The 17,399-nt window shown below is 38.7% G+C and overlaps 1 protein-coding gene across 3 annotated transcripts in view; it reads right to left on the reverse strand.

Moving 5' to 3' along the window:
- SCUBE2 (signal peptide, CUB domain and EGF like domain containing 2) overlaps positions 1-17,399 on the reverse strand; it is a 69,114-nt gene extending 51,715 nt beyond the window's left edge. The window contains exons 1-4 of one of the 3 annotated variants that reach the window (XM_048485626.1): positions 17,239-17,399; positions 9,324-9,446; positions 7,743-7,868; positions 4,631-4,765 (exon numbers count right to left, since the gene is read on the reverse strand). In XM_048485626.1, the coding sequence (XP_048341583.1) occupies positions 4,631-4,765; positions 7,743-7,868; positions 9,324-9,446; positions 17,239-17,353 (499 nt within the window). In that variant the 5' untranslated portion in view covers positions 17,354-17,399. The remainder of the gene's footprint in view (positions 1-4,630; positions 4,766-7,742; positions 7,869-9,323; positions 9,447-17,238) is intronic. The other 2 variants (XM_048485625.1, XM_048485627.1) reach the window with 2 other exon arrangements.

A 17,399-nucleotide genomic window follows, 5' to 3' on the forward strand; every position in this document is an offset into this window, starting at 1 on the left:
AAATTATTAAAATTTGTTAAAACCTGTAATTATAAACCAAACTAAAACTACAGTATTAAGATCAACTGCCTGAAACACATAAGATTGAAAAATGTATTTGGAAAACATACCACTACCATTCAATTTTTATACAATTGTATTCAAAGGACTACAGAGGAGAATACATACGTGGTATGTATCCCATCATTTTGAGACATCTACATGAAGATTTGTTTTTTAAAATAAATTACTTCCCCTAACCCTGAACAAGTGCCCACAGGAAATAAAGAAGCAGTTATCAACATGTACTACATTCAAATCAAATAAACATTTGCAAAAATTTGCTAGTGCTAACAAGCTGTTAATATCTCAGCTGAAATTGAGTTTCCAACTAAATAGTTGAACACTGTAATGTCAAACTTTATTTTGGAAGACAGTTTCATTTTGTCCCATTAAATGGACTACAATGTATCACTGGAAGCCTTGGCCTTGGCCAAAACAATATAATCTCTGTGTTACTTAAAAAAATCTCAATAAACAGGTGGGGCTGGCTGTGATGGTAAACTTCACTACTTATGTCTTTAATCATTCCTGCTTGCGACCTATAGATCCACATCAGACTTATACATCTTTGACCATTGAAGAGTCTTCTAAGGAAGCCATAAGGATTTAATGTCCCAAGAACTGTCATCAATTCAGATCTTTCATACATAATTCATAGCTACCTGAACACTGCTTTCCATCTCCATGCCAAGCAATAACGCCAAAAACAGCATGACAATCACCAATTGTATACTAAACCAGTATGGAGCATGGCCCTGAGGATAGGGAAAGAGGATTTAACCTCCAATCCTATTTCACTAATTGAAACTGGACTTCTTGTGACTATTAATATTTTGACTATTAATATTTTGATACAAAAAGGGATATATTCATCAATACACAGATTTCTGAGTCTTCAGCTACATTATGTTCTATCGACGCAGCCCACTCTAAAAACAAAACACATACTGAAGTTCACATTCTATAAACTGTGAGTTGCCCCTTAACTTTTCTTTAAAAAAATAAAAGATTTGCATTATTCAAACACAGCTTCATTCTATATTCATCCTAACCAACTTTACAAGCTTATAAAATGTTTCACTATGTTCAGCCCAATCAACTCACACAGACTAACCACAGTTTCAGTGGAAACTCCCTGACTTTTAACATCACTTTCATGTTATTGCTCCAGGGTCTCCATTACACTTTCATCCACTGCAGCCTTTAATTAGGCATCCGGTCTCATTTCTGTTGTTTCAGTCTTAAAACTAAGCACAAGTCATAAATATTTATTCTTCGCCACATATTTAGACCATTTTGGATTGCTTCATGCACATGGACAATGACAGTGAACCGCTTCTACTATTCCTTGCAATGGGCATACTTTTGGATAAAGCAACCATTTTTCTCCTTCACGCAGTAGCTACCTATCATGGGTCCCTTTTTAACGTTCTTCACTTTAAGGTGCATCCCCTTTCAAAGGAACGTGCCCAGCTTTAGCCTCCTCATCTCCAATGACACTATTACAAGACAGCACATAAAGCTACGGCTTTTTTGTGCATGAAGTAGAATACAGATAGTGTCATCAACCCATTCCAAGCATAGATGGATTCAATAGCCTAACACTGCCCCTTCTGCCTCCCAGCAAGACTCACCAGTACGGAATGGACTTCTTTCCATCTAGGCTGTTATCAGCAGTGACAGATGAATGCTACATTCTACCCCACAAAACACAGCTCTACAAATTTGCAAACCTTTTTTCATAACTGCTCTGGAGTGTCACATAACTGTGCAGTTTCTCATTGACATCACCATTTATTTAGTTAGTTTGCACTCGTGATTTTTAATTTTGGTCATTTCCTCCTATTTTAACTCTGAACACACAATCCTTTCTTCCTTGATAGTTTAAAACTGTTAAGCTAATACAAGGTGGATGTAAATATCATGACAAGGAGTTTTCATTTCAGTTCCACATACAGTCTTGATCCAGTGTTACACTGTATAAAATATGTGCATAATTGTTACACATCTGCAGCTGAAAAGGCCTGCAGACAGCTTATTACTCCTGAGTCACAGCTTGTTCAGATGGCTTCTTCTGCCACACAGTTCCTCCTGGGCCACAAGCTGTAGCATCATTCCCTCACATAATGAGATTAGGTCCACAATACTGAGTGCTTACAAACTGACACACCAACACAAGGGATAAGATGTCCACCATAGTCCCAGGACCACAATCCTTCTGAATTGGCAACAGGAGGCATCATTCTTCGATGAGCTCTTCTTCCCTATGAAATGTATCTGCGGGGATGCCACAAAATTCTACCTTACACCCAATGTTTAATTTGTAGATATTGGGCATGATTACCTAGAGTCCTGGAATATTTCTTTTAATAAATTAAATGCTTGCCCAATTCATTTGACTACTTGGTGAAGGAGGAAATGACCAAAATTAAAAATCATGCATGCAAACTAAATAAATGGTATTTGTTTGTTTGTTTGTTTGTTTGTTTATTATACAGCCCACCCTTGAAGCGCTCTGGGCGGTAAACAAAATAATCAAACATTAAAATCACAACAATCATAAAACTGTAATTAAACATAAAAACAGAACAAAATTACAGATAGCAATAAAAATCCCATCAAAGTCAGAAACAATCGAATTCAGCTCCTTATCATGGGGGTGATCCAATGATGGGGAAATGTGGGTGGCAATCAATGGTTACTCTCCAAATGCTCGACGGAACAGCTCAGTCTTTAAAGCCCCACGGAACTGATGATGTCAACAAGGCACTGCACAATTATGTGAAGAACCAGAGAAGTTATAAAAAAGGGGTTTGCTAATTTCACTCCCTGACTGCTTTTACATATGAAATTTGAGTGTCACACAGAATAGGCCTCTGCAGCATTGGGCAACACAAATCATGGAAAAGGGGTGAGTGAATAAATAAAGAGGGCAGGATAACTCATTGAGCATTGATTGGCCAGCCTCCTGATCTCCCTATCACCAACCAAATTTCACATTCTTTGTTCTCCTACCTCTTAAAAAAACAACCAGAAATAGAACCAGGAGAACAGAAGATTATGTGTTGATGTATGAGAGCAGGATACTACTGGGCCAAGAACTGCATGCAGGAATATAGAGCAGGATGAAGAAATACCAATTGAGTTGTTGTTTTTTCTGTCAAAGTAAAAAGAAAAATATGAGAGAGAAAATTACCTGTAAATAGGGAAAGACGGTGTCTATAAATTAATATTGCAGCAAGAAAGAGTTAGGGGAAATTGGGGGAAATGAATTTTGAGTGAACAATTTCTTTAAAAAGTACTTAGGGAGGTTGATGTTTGAGTTCGAATTTCCCAATTTGTGGATTAATTTGTAACTTTAAGTAAAACATTTTCTCCATTTTGCCTAAAGCTTTATTTCCAATAGTGTTTCCAAGCTTGGAATGATGGCAAAGACCCTTCGGGATGCATGTCACCTGCATATGGTATTCACAGGTATATTGCCTTTGAACAGAGAAGCTGCATTTAGCTGTCACAACTGAGAGGAAGGATTTCCATGAGCAGTGCACCTTGATTTTGTAAGCATTTTATTTTAAACTGGCTGTTCCACCTACTGCACTATGGAAAAGGAGATGTACTTACATTATCTGTTTAAGGAAAAAACACAGTAATGGGTTCTTTAAAGCAATAGAATATATACAAACTATGAGATTTAAACAAACCACCAAAAAAAAGCACAGTTCTCTACAGCAAAGCAAATGCCCCAGCATCAAGACTACTCTTCATTTGAATTATGCAGAGAAGGCTGCATATCATGCTTATGTTATCTGGTACTGATCCTGAAAAAGACAAGGTAGAGTTTGTTGTCTAGAACTAGCTACTTAGTTTGGTAGGCTATTTCCCCTTTAATCTACCATTTTATAATAAGATTAAAGCCACTTTGTGGATGTCTGGAGAATCCAAATATACCATATAATTTAATTATTCATACACCACAAAAATATTCCAGTCATCTCAAGCAGCTGTTCATCAGGGAAACTTTCCCATTTTACAATCTCTTCTCAGGGGTGAGCTCCCATAAATAATTCCCCTGAAAACAAATTATACCTGGCAAAGATTCATATGCTTCCTTATTGGTGAAAAAAGTCAAGTTTTAAATTGATGTCAAAAATGGTTTAAAACAAGAAAACCACCACCACCAGTACTCTTTTTGGTACGGTTTTGTTTAAACCAGGAGGCTGTCACATTAGCACACAGTTCTGACTAGCCAGTACTGAGTACTCCTGTGTCACAAATTCTGTCATGCGAATTAATCCTTGTAATCACCAGTGACCCTTTGAAGTGTCAAGTTGGGAAAAGGATTGCTACACAGGTATGGTATGAGAGTTATCATCCTCCCCCAATATATACTGTCCCCTTTAAACCAGACAAATGATTCCTGGAATTTCAACATATTCATAAATATCTAACCTGACTTGCTAGGCAATCCACGTTCTTCCCTTGTTTCAACTGAGACTCATAATAGTGACTTACAGAAGCACATACTGCTAAGAAAATAGCACAACACTCAATTCAGGAATATTAAGCTGAAAGATAAGCTATGCTGTACCTTCTGAACGATGAATGCATGTGTGTTGGTTATCACTGAGGAAGAATCCATCATTGCAACGGCACTCATAGCTACCCACTGTGTTGACGCAAACATGCTGGCAGCCTCCATTGTTAAACAAGCACTCATCTGTATCTGAAAAACAAGAGACAGCAGGTTTGTACCTGCTATTTTTGATCACAGTCACCTGTATCAATAACACACAAGAAGTAAATTAAATCTTGTTAATACTGCAGACTCTGCCACATCAACACACTGCTTATCTCTGCTGCTTACTTGTAACAGCAAATAACAATTCTGCCAAAACTCTTTCAGGTAAAATCCTTCTAGCTGCAAAGGAAAGGGAAGAAAGACCACAATCAAGAACATTTATGATGGCCAAATTATTTATGCACAGAACAGCAGGATCAACAGTACTGAGACAATAAATCAGCAGTTTTCTCACAGCTGATTCCTTTTATATTGTCTAGGAATACATCAGAAAGTACCATCTCACCCCAGTGGGCCACATGTCTTCCAAGAAGGAACATTAAGCATCACTGGAAAAATCAGTTATATTTACATAAGATGTTTACTCCCATATTTCTTCAATTCCAACATACAAAAAATTGCATACAAACAATAAGAATAGTATTAGTACAATTAAAGGACAAAGTCAAAGCACAACCTTTAAACAAGGAGATTCTTATGGAATATCAAAATATTTCCTAAACAGACATTACATTATATGACAAATATGTCTGGGGATGGAGCAGCCCTTCCCTCATGAAGGGACTACAGGACAACCTGCAACTCAACTTACCTGCCCCTCAACTTACCAGCAAACACTGGGAATTCTTGGAAGCCAGAAGCTGCAAGGAGATAGCAGAAATGCTTGGGCAGCAGGAGCCAACCCCAGTATTTTCCTAGAGCAGCATGGGGCTGACACAGCCCAAACCAGGCTGTAATCACGGGGAGGGGCAAGAGTGCTGTGGGAGGAGGGCAATCCCAAGCCAGCAAGCCTTGGCAGACAGACCTCTGGCCACTAATAGTCAAGAGCAGGGAGATCCAAGGGTGGGGAGAAACCCTTTTGGAGAAGGATAAAAGGAGGTAAGAGGGGTAGCACAAGCATGGTTGGTATGGGAGACATGGAGAGGGAAGGAGAAGTCTGTAACTGCTTAAAGCTGAATAAAGGCATTCAAATCAAAAGAATCCTGTGGGCTCTGTCTTCTATTGTTCTTGTTGATAAGCTGTGAAGGCCTGAGTCTACCCCTGCAAGGATGACGGAGAGAAGTGATGCTCACAAAGTACATTTGTGACACCACTTAGTTGTTTTATTACTTTTTTTACAAATTAGATTAACTTAAAGCCCTCCATTTTTTCAGTGATTTCTATTCTTACCTCCCATAGGAGTGGTTATAGTTCATGTCTTTCTCCTTCTGCAAGTACCTTATGCAACTGGAGGTTAGTACTGATTAAATACTCCTTGTGATGGATGGGAACTACAGGTTAGGGACCTTCCTGGTCTACCATCAACCTTCTGGGAGGCTTCAACATTCATGATGAGGTTGCTTTGTCTGGCTATGCCCAGGACTTCAAGGCCACCACAGAAAACATGGGACTAGTTTATACTTAGCTTTATACATGAAAAGGTCATATGCTAGATGTACTCTATTATATCAAGCAGTTTTCTGGCAATTTGTGCAAATCTATCAATATGCCCAGATAATAAATAATGGGTCCTGAGGTGCTCAGGAGAAATGTGAACATATAATATTTTAAATTAAAAAATATTCCATTTTGAGAACAGGAAGAGAAAGAATTGGTTCTTAGAAATCTACCATCTGCACTCTGATCTTCTGCACATATTGCCTGAACTTTGGAATCATACCTCAGTAAGGTAAGTGTAAGATAATTTCTGTTCATTTTATAATGAAAGCTGATATTCCCAAGAATCTAAATTTCACACAATAAAGTTGGTTCAGTGCAAAATTCTGTGAACAAAGAATAAGGGAAAATGAATATTCACGTTCTACTTGTCTTCCCCAAATGCAGACTCTAAATGTTCTCAACAATTTGCTTTAAGCCATTCACACTGACTTCTGACTCTTCAGTTATCTCCTCTTGAGATTTCCACATACTTGTCTCCAAGCTGGTTGGCCACACCTTCTTGCCTCCCACTTTGAAGTTGCTGGCCATAGATGCTATGGCAAACTTTAGGGTCTGGCACTCAAACAACTCCAAGCAGCATGCCATTACAAGCAGCCACAGTTTTATAATGCATTTGCTTCCAAAATATCCATGCAAAGCATGGAGGGAAAAGGAAGCAATGAAATTAATAGAATTTCAGAAAGAACAAGGACCTCCCAAGTCTCAACCTATTATTCAAATCACCAGACAACTTTGTTTTCCAGAAAAAATATGCTTTGGCATTTTCCAGCATAGTTAACATCATTTCCCTTCTGGCAGAACTTTCAGGCCTACAACAGGCAGTGATCCAAAAAATTCAGCACTTCTTAAATAGTTGGAGCACGGACAGAAAGAGTGATAGAATTGTAAGAACAGAGCCCCAGTACCCACAGTCCTCCCAAAGCAAAAAAAGGCCTAGGCACCATCTCCATGCAAAAACCTGACAGTCCAACTGTTAAATGAGCAGAATCCCTGCCTGAAAAAATGTGACATGCTTCACTCATAATTTTCAAAGCATTTTGCAAAGCATCTTGTGCACTGAGAATAAAGTTTAGGCCAGGGGTTTCCAACCTATTGCCCCCCAGATGTTCATGGACTACAAGTCCCATCAGCTCTGCCAACTGGCCTTGTTGGTAGAGGTTAATGGGAATCATAGTCCATGACCATCTAGAGGGACATAGGTTGGAGACCCCTGATTTAGGTAATGGGATTGGACTTGTTTCTTTCTGCTCCTATAGCTATGGATATTCAAATATAAACACCTGCACCCACATTTTGACAGATAACAAATATACACCACCAAATGACAGATTCACCTGCTTGGTTATTAAACTAATTTTGCCTTTCTTCTGAAGATCAGAACACTAATAATATAATAATGTAAGTACTTTATATTACCAGCATTCAGCACTAATGCTGTGGCATTTTTCAGCATGCTCCTTACCAAGACAATTATGGCCATCCTGAGCCAACATGAAGCCATCATAACACATACAGCGATAATTGCCTGGAATGTTGAAACATTCATGCACGCAGCCTCCATTGAAGTCATTATCACATTCATCAATGTCTGGGGAATAAAGCAAAAGTCAATATCATGAATGCCTGTGTGATTGCTAAAGACAGGTCATGACATGATTACATTACATGCACACAGTAACTGCTATCTTATATCATCCATGCCTTGCAAATAAATAAAATTTAAGAAACTATTTACAGACTGATTCTCAACAGTATCAAAATGCATTAGGTCATTCATACAGCACTCTGTTAATTTAATAGTGCAATACTATGAAGTTATTCTATTTTAAACCTGGATTTAGACTGGAATGGGATTATACTGTGAGTTTCCTATGAACAGAGGGAGAAGTCCTGCCTCTTGGAGACATAATCTTACACTCATCAGCACCAGCTGCTTACATAAAAGTTTGCTATAGTGTACAGATGAAGGAAAGAACAGTTAACTATTCATGCTGTAGTAATTCTTTGCCTCACTTCCCTTGTTTCCACCTGTACTACACTCAATAAACTACACTCAAGATCTAAGGATTGGGTTTAAATCCTTCCTAATATCAATTTACCATACAAGGTAAATGAGAAAAACTGTTATACCTGAAGATACTGGGCCTAATTCAGTTCTCTAATATACACAAGCTAAACCCTGAGATATCTACAGCACTAACTAGGTTTTCAGCCTAAGCTGAAGAGTACCATTTGACAAAAAGCATCCTCATTACACTCAGACCCATCACTTAAGAAACAATTCAGAAAGATTGAGAAATTTCAGTTATAACTTGATCAGCATGGCTGCAGCTTTCTGATTTCTTCTGCCCTCCTTGCCTTTAAATAGACAATTCTCACAAAACTGGGATAATTCCACGTGCCAAGGATGAAACGCATTCAATTCTTTTGTAAGGTTTCACCAGTGAAAACTACCAGGCAAAATTTGGGTAAACAGACAATTTTAAAAACACGCGGACAATAGCTCAGCTGAATATTTTGGGTAATACATGGACATGTCACTTTTTAAATTTACTTCTCAAACTTGAATGTGTGCCTCCATGCAAATTACAATCACACTTTACTAACTGGCAAACATTGCCTCCGTAGCAAATTGTGTCTGTGCAAAGCCCACTGAAAAGGAAGATGCCTAGCAGCACAATTGATAGATGGCTTTCCCTCTCCTTTTATCTTCTAAACTACTTGGTAATCACACATAAAACCCTCATATCTTTTAAATGGAGGAGGAGGAGCAAACAGACAGAGAAAACATGTATTTTTGTAAACCAGCTATTGTTTAAAACACACACCAACACGGCTGCAATATTGGACTTTTAACATAGCAGTGTTTTACTGAATACAAGAAAAAAGTTCTTAAATACAGCAAATGCTGTCATTTAGTTTCAAAAAGCCTCCATCCCACATTGACCACCTTAAGTATTTTGATCCAAGATGCTACAATAATGTACTTGTTGTACTGTGTTCTGTAAGCAAGGGAGAATGTACAAAGCCACAGTGTAGTTACCTTCACATATCTTTCCTTCTCCACTGTAACCTGGCTTACAGGTGCACTTGTATAGCTTTGGAGTATTTTGACAAATTGCATCTGGATGGCAGTTGTCAAGCCCTTGGGAACACTCATCCACATCTGAGAAAAAACAGGTTTCAAATGGTGAAAGTATAGTGCAGTTTATGCCCACAACTATCAAGACAGACATTCAGAAACATCACCTGGGCACACAATTATCGGATGCTGATTACTTATATAGATTAGTATACTTACCTAATATAGAACTAATTGACGCAAACCTATTCTGTCCAATCCAAGGGCCAGTCCACATGCAGAGAGTTAAATGGGCCAGACTGGTCCTTGATTGGACTTCACAGTGGACTAGGCTAGAACTGACCCCATGACATCACCAAATTAAAGTACAGTAGGGCTTCTACAACACGAGGGTAAAACATCTGGTCTGCTTCAGATAGATCTTGCAAAGATGAGAGATAATATGAACAAAGTGGCTTGTGAATTTGAAATTTACCCTATAAATCAGATCATCATAGCTTTATAGTTATTAATACTAGGGTGCTTCATCAATTGAAACATTTTACTAGATTCCTTTGTTAAAATGCAATTGAGTTGCTGATTGTATGGGTACAAAGTGCCATCAAGTAACAGCCAACTTACAGAGGCCCCTGGTGTAGTTTTCAAGGCAAGTGATTAAGCAGAATTGGTTTGCAATTTACTTCCTCTGCAGAATCTTCCTTCCAAGTAATGACCCAGTTCAGCTTCTGAGATATGTACCAGTACACATCCATAAGATATTGATCACATTTTAATAAATTGAATATTAATGTGTTATTGAAACATCAAATTTTCCTTTGTCAGGGAGGTGGTGCAAAGAACCTATAGTATGATCAGGCTGATAATTTGAAGATGGGGGAAAAGAGGGGAAAGAATTTGAATGGGCATCATGGCATAGTGGTTGACATGCTGAACAAGGGTACAGGGAGAAAGTTGTAAAGCACTTTGAGTCCTCAGTGAGGATAAAAATTAAATATAAATAAAGATCAAGGTGTCTTCTCAGGGGTTACTAGCAGGCCCTTCAGTGGCTGAAGCCAAGAAGATTCCTTTCCTTGTCAAGGAGCCACACATGCCCAGGAATTAGCTATTTAAAAAAAAAACTTTGCATATCAGCTGGGGTAATAGCCTCTTCAGGGGAAGTTTCAAACTGGTGGTGCCTAGCCTCTGCATTCCAAAACTCTACCAATCAGTTGGGCTGGCATCCCCTCCCCTGCCCTACAGCAAGCTCCAGTACAGTTAGTTGAGATGCTGCAGTTGAAAAAGCAAACATAAAGCATTAGACACATCCAATAGTAGAGCAGATTTGATTAAAATCAAATTAGTTTAAATCTCTAGTCAATAAGACTAGATTTAAATTATGGTTTTCTACACAAGGATTCATTCTACACAAAGATTCATAATATTTACAACCAGATGCAGGTTTCATTTAAAGAATAATAACCTTTCAGATTAGTTTCACAGTTATATCAAAATTTTACTGGTTGGTTATGGTATTAAAAATACATTGACAGTTCACCTTGCAATAATTTAACAATTATCTATCTCCAGTTTTATTAGGGCCATGAAGCCTTGCATTTCTTTGCTGAGTGTTTGCATTTTGCACACATGCCATAGGTCAGTGGTGGCAAACCTATGGCACGGGTGCCAGAGGTGGCACTCAGAGCCCTTTCTGTGGGCACACGTGCACAAAGTTCGTCATGCGGGGGGGGGAATCACCCCTCCACACACACACATCTAGGCTGGCCTGAACACGATCCTTTACCTGGGAGTAAGCTTGGTTGCTGGCAATGGGGCTTACTTCTGAGTAAACCCTCCTAGAGTTGTGATTCACCCATTCGAAGAGTTGTATGGTTGATTCACTAAGTTTACTCCTGAGTAACACACACCTTGGAGCCAACCATTTTTTCCAAACTAAAACCTCAGTATTCAGGTTAAATTGCCGTGTTGGCACTTGGTGATAAATAAGTGGGTTTTGGTTGGCAATTTGGGCACTCAGTCTCGAAAAGGTTTGCCATCACTGCCATAGGTAGAGGAACTTCATTAAAATATTCCCAGAATTGGCATCTTTTATGGCCTGCTGCCATTATAGATTTTCTCCACAGACTGTACACACAAAGATCCCAACATTTGTGGATTATTCAGCTCAAACAGTTTCACTTTTTCCTCACACTTAGCTCTTTATGCAAAACTATTCCACTTCAAACAATCCTTTATTCACTGAACTTCTTAAAAATTCACATTTAAGAGGTCAATTCTGTGTACATAGATTTGCAAAGGAACAATGGGAGTAAGATCTTTTTCTCAATGTGTACATTCATTTTGTAACATTTTTGCTTTGAAGAGGCATGTGTTTTCTGCAGACACAATTTCATAGTTTTGAGAACTGCAAAACCAAGCTTATGTGATAATATCTTCTAGACAGATTGTTGCCTAAAATTTTATGCTGGTACCTATGACTGCCTCCATGACCAATGAATTAACACCACAGTTTGATCAATGGACAATCAACACATCTCAAATTAAAAGAAGATACAAAGATCATTGCCCTGCCTCCCAAATAGAGAAGAAAAAAGTTAATATAGCCATGCAACATTGAGCAATAACCAGCATAGCCACTGCATAAGCATAACAACCGGTGGATGGCACTTCATCAATCTGAGGTATTTTCCCATGCTGGCTAAAAGGAGAGAGTTTTACAAACCCCTCCCTCTATTTAAACTTCCAGCAGAATTATGGTGTTGCCAAGAAAGGCGAGGAGAAAGATAATTTTTTCCATTAAACACTAAGCTCTCCAGCACTTTGTCTCTCAGGTTGAGAAAGTATTTGCTTTTTAACCAGAACCTAATTTTCTACACTTTATTCTGCTCATTGGTTATTTTCTGGAGGATAAAAAGATGGATACTTCAAAATCAGGGAATACCATAGATCTCACTCTTTTGTATTTTCAAGGGCTAGTAGGTGTTCTCCATATAATAGAACTATACAAATGAAATGGATAACATTATCAACATATCACATTCAGATATAAATCTATGTTTGCAAGACCATTTGCAATAAGATATTATTGGCTAGAGCTTCAAATGACGCCAGCATGCACTTCTATACTATGTTGACTATTACTGATTTATATGACTCAATAATCTCTCCATATGGAATGGTATAGTTTTGGTAATTTACATGATCACTACTATAGGTGAGCCTGACTGCTGCTTCAGATTCATAGGCATACCAGTTTCCGGCATGTGGTCAGCTAGTCATGTGGAGTCAACATTAGACTTTTCTTTGCATCACCAAACAATTTAAAAGCCTTCTGCAGTGCATATAAAGAGCTTAATGTCATATATGGCAGCAGCTGCATAGAACTAGTCATTAATCAAGACATGCAAGTTTGTCAAGTAACTACTGCAGGCCAAATGGTTATGAGAATGAAGCATAGTTCAGTACAGAAAAAGAGAACACATATACAGATGCATTTAAGCTAAGGGGAAACAGAAGTTTAAACTACAGTACATTAGCCAGTTACTGAAAGAAGTAAGGTTTTATTACTGTGATATCACTTTCATAAAATGTAACCTTTTAAAAAAAGCTAGCAAAAACAGTTTTACAGAAATAAGCATTTAGGCAGGTCAAGAATTTCAAAATCACAACCACAGACACATTAAACTTCTACTTTCCATTAAACAGATGGTTATTCAAGGGTGTTTTTTTAACAGTTCCAAAATTAGCTTTTGAAAATGAAAAGCAAGTGTTACATCTGGTAAGAAATATTACTAGATCAGGCAGCCAGGAGTCACCTTTCAAGAAACAACAAACAGAAGTATGCTCACAGTTAAGCGATCCAGTAACTTCAGAACAGGAATAGGAAAGTTACAGTTCAGGGGAAGAACAAGTCATATAAGATGCAGGAAATGGCTGGGAGAAGTGTGACAACGCTGCATATATAGGACAAAAATAACTAATGCTGTACTAAATTCTCACTACAAAAATCCCTTTTTCAAAAGGGATAAATTATTCAGGACATGTTGAACACTCAGGCAATCAATGCAATATTTCTGTTATTTTCAATTATACTGCTATTGATTAAAATGGTTGCCCCACCACCACCACCACCACCACCACCACTGAACAATACAATTTTCATCAAGTTCCTGTTTTTTTATCAACACTGTAGTAACTTCTATTCTCATAAGCATGCTCTGAGCAAGCACTACGCTGGAGTGAAATTCGTGTCTTCTTGCACAGTCATTCCTTTACTCTCCTGCCAGTTAAAGCAGCCAGAGGACCACTAATCACGTGGGCAGGAATGGTAACACAAAAAAAGTCTCCTTGAAAGAGGGGAGGCTGTGATAAGCATTTTACTGAAAGAAACACTGTAAGGCCCTACTAATTTGAACAATCACCAATCAGTCACCAGCAAACTGTCCTTGGAAAAGGTGCATAAGTCACTTCTTCATGTAGGGGAGGCCCCCAAAAGTGGTGCAAGGATATTGCTTTTGATTCCTTGGGCTTTGCCTTAGATGGGATCCTGCAGAATTCAATCTTGATAACCATTCTACTTAAAATCTACATTAAAAGGCAGTTTTTTGGACCCCTGGGATACAATGTCATGTGTGTGTGAATGCCTTGCAACTATCAGCAGTTAAGGAGAGTTCTATATATAATTGTAATATATTTTCATCACTAATTCCCAACTTATTTCTCATTTTTAAGCCCAATTCAAAGTGCTGACTTCCAACATGGTGTCTGTGGGGACCATGGCACTCTAGTACTTCCTTTGGTGCCAGCCAAGATTTTCTAAAATGGGTGGAGTCATTGTAAGACAGGGGCTTGTTATTAACTACTCTCATTCAATTGAAAGGTGATCCAATGGAGGATTAGGAGGACAATAAACCCCTGCACTTCTTTTAGGTGAATGATTCCATTCCCCCTTCAAGCTTTCATTCTTCCCAGGTGGTGTGAGAAGAGAGGTATTCTTTTCAGTCCCGCATCCTGTAGCAACCATTTTGGCTTTGGCTCCACCTCCTGTGGCATTCATTTTGGGGTGATGCTCACTAACCCTTCTCAAAATACCAAATGGGCTGGTAGACTCAAAAAGTAGCTCAACTGTCTTTAACAGGATCCCTAAAGGAGGAGTTCACTGTGTATCTTCAGACAAAGCCGAACTAAACCTTCCAACTTACCTAAGGTACAAAGAAAATGCACATAAAACATTATCTCCTTTATAGTGATGCTGAGGTTGTGGAATTCTCTACTATGAGATCAGCCTTGAGACGTTTCTGTTCATGATTAGATAATAGCATCTTTCACCATGATTTTGCAATGTGTCTAATATTTTCTCAGTTTCAGGATATGTTTTCTAAGTACTTATTTCTGTTGATATTATATTCTTTTTCTATTTTTGCTGATGGTTGCTTTTTAGATTCCCTTTTGACCATATGTGTGTGCTTCGTTGTTAATTTCAGTCCTATTGTTAGCCATTATTATTATCAAAAACAGCAGCGACTTTAAAGGACTTTTCTGGGTGAAAAACTGGGTGAGGGTATGATAGCATCCATTTGATACCCTTCTCACACAATTAAGTATGTTGCTTAAAGTATGTTGCTTAAATTTTTATGCAATTACAACCCAGTTTCACACCTTTAATCAGCAGATCATATGCACTAATTTGAAACTAGTAGAAAAAATGTTCAGCATAGTTTAAAATTGAAATTTGCTCAACTGCAAAAAACTAACCAAAAAGCCAACCAGCAGTGACTCAGCACTAGCTTCCATTAGAAGGGAGAACTAATCCAGTGAACAGCTGAAGATCTGCAAAGAGTGGGTTGCAGGATTAAATTCAGTGATGCAAAAAAAGTTTAAAAGAATGCAAGTGAGCCACCAGATTACCAAAAGGATATGTCAGAAATATTTCAAGCCCAGCTGACTAACAACTATAATGATGGCTTGGTCCCCATGAGTTTAAGAACTGGCAAGAGACGTTATTTATTTAAATTTTATAGATTTTCTCCAGCAAGATGTGGACAAGCTGTTTACAAATGAATACAATACACACAATAACATCAGGTTAGTTAAAACATGTATTAAATCACATCTCTTTAGTAATAATTTACCTGCTAGGCAACTTTTCCCTCCATAACCATCTGCCAGCAGCAGAGCATCCCATGAGATCTCCTCTCCTAGGGCCTTATCCAAAAGCTACCTCTCTGTCTCCCTCTCAAAAGAAGCACCTTCTTTTTACACCTTACAGAACGAAGGAAGAGATGGGATAAACCAGACTTCCTGTTTCAGCCCATTCCAGTGATAGGGTCCAGTGATAGAGTCTATATGAAGTCTGCTCATGTTTTATGCACATACCACATGGAAGGCAAGAGAATGAACCATGTATGGTGCCCTGAATTCTTGGGGTAAAAGGCTAAAACTATCTTCACTATGCAGCACCAAAATGTAAATATCAGAGATAAGGCTCACTGCAGGAAAGAAGCACTTATTGAAAGCATAACTGAAAATCAGCATTGCGTGATATCATAAGCGCTCTAACAGAATGTTACATTGTAATCGTCAAACACCATGGAGAGACATAAACTAACCAACCAACCGAGTGTAGTTTTCAATGCTGTTCTCTCTCCTATGAAATATAGAAAGGTTAAGGAAGCTGAACCAAAATATAACTGCCCTCAGCCATGCTTGTTGGCAACGCACATAAAGACCAAGTTTCATGTTCAAGTAAACAGAACCTGTTGTATAAACTTGGGTTCCTTCATTATTTCCCTAAAATTTTTCATTATCCTGTCTTAAATTCTACTTCATTTTGACTTTTAAACATCAAATCCAACATTGCACTGCCTACTCCATATGCAGCACATGCTGATGTGCTGCAAACAATGAAGCCAACCAGCTGTCACACTTTAGTCCAGATTATTTCCACAACTCAAAATTTTCTCCTCTATATACGAAAAACAGGTGCATTTTTTCTACACCTCCTTGCACACATTCTACTCTAAGCACTTCACAACTCAGCATCTTTAGATGTGCTAATTAGCTAGTCCCTCTACTTAGAAAAAATGGGAACTGGTCTTTTTCAAGAAGCAGAAAACTGCAAAGTCACACAGATTAAACATTTTCAGGTACTTTTGTCTGAGAAAAAAATGCACAAGGGCTCAGACACTTGGGAATGTGCAATCTTATGCAGAATTATTCAAATCTAAGCCAGTCTATTTCACCAGGGTTAGACTGAAATAACTCTACATGGGATTACATGATCAGTGGTTTGTTAAAAAGTATACAATCTGTTTTATCACATTCAAACTCACACCCCTACAAAAAGGCTATTCACAGCTCAAACGTGACAGTTGTTTGGTCTCTACTACCAAATACTAACGGGTCTATTTTTCTAAAATTTACCTAACAGTGAATACCGCTAAAATCAATGGACCTTGCTTCTAAATGAATGCCTTTCTGGGCTTATATTCTTTCTAACTACAACCAACGGAAGGAGTCTTATGGTCTGGCATACATACTGGTCATTTCCCAACAACAGTAGATGACTTGGATTTTCCCCGCTATCCTGCGCACTTGTAAGTTGCCAAAGTGAGCTGAATTTCGACTAGGAGACAGGCGAGTCCTGCAAGTTCAGAGAAGCAGCATGTTCTTCAGTAAAATATCAACTGTGTATTGCTTCCAATTAGCGGTATCCAGCGTCACTGAAAACACTGCAATTGGTGCAAAGAGCTAGGAAGCGAGCTACTTTCACACGCGGCTCTTGCAACTGAGAAAAGTAAGTGAAGCAACCCTTCCACCAAGACTCACTCCTCTACGGATGCCCAGGCAGGAGTGGAACCGCCTAACCGTGGACACTTACCGGAGAAAAGCAGCCCCGCTGCGCGCACGTAGCCCCGAGGAGAAAGCGTGAATAGCAGGAGCGACTGCAACAGCAAAAGCGCTTCGGCCACGGAACAGCAGCGGCCGGTCCCCATCGGTCAGACAGCTTCGACGCTCGCCGCAGCTCCGGCTGCTGGAGCA

The sequence above is a fragment of the Sphaerodactylus townsendi genome, linkage group LG02 (assembly GCF_021028975.2).
Source record: "Sphaerodactylus townsendi isolate TG3544 linkage group LG02, MPM_Stown_v2.3, whole genome shotgun sequence".
In the NCBI taxonomy this organism is placed as follows: domain Eukaryota; kingdom Metazoa; phylum Chordata; class Lepidosauria; order Squamata; family Sphaerodactylidae; genus Sphaerodactylus; species Sphaerodactylus townsendi.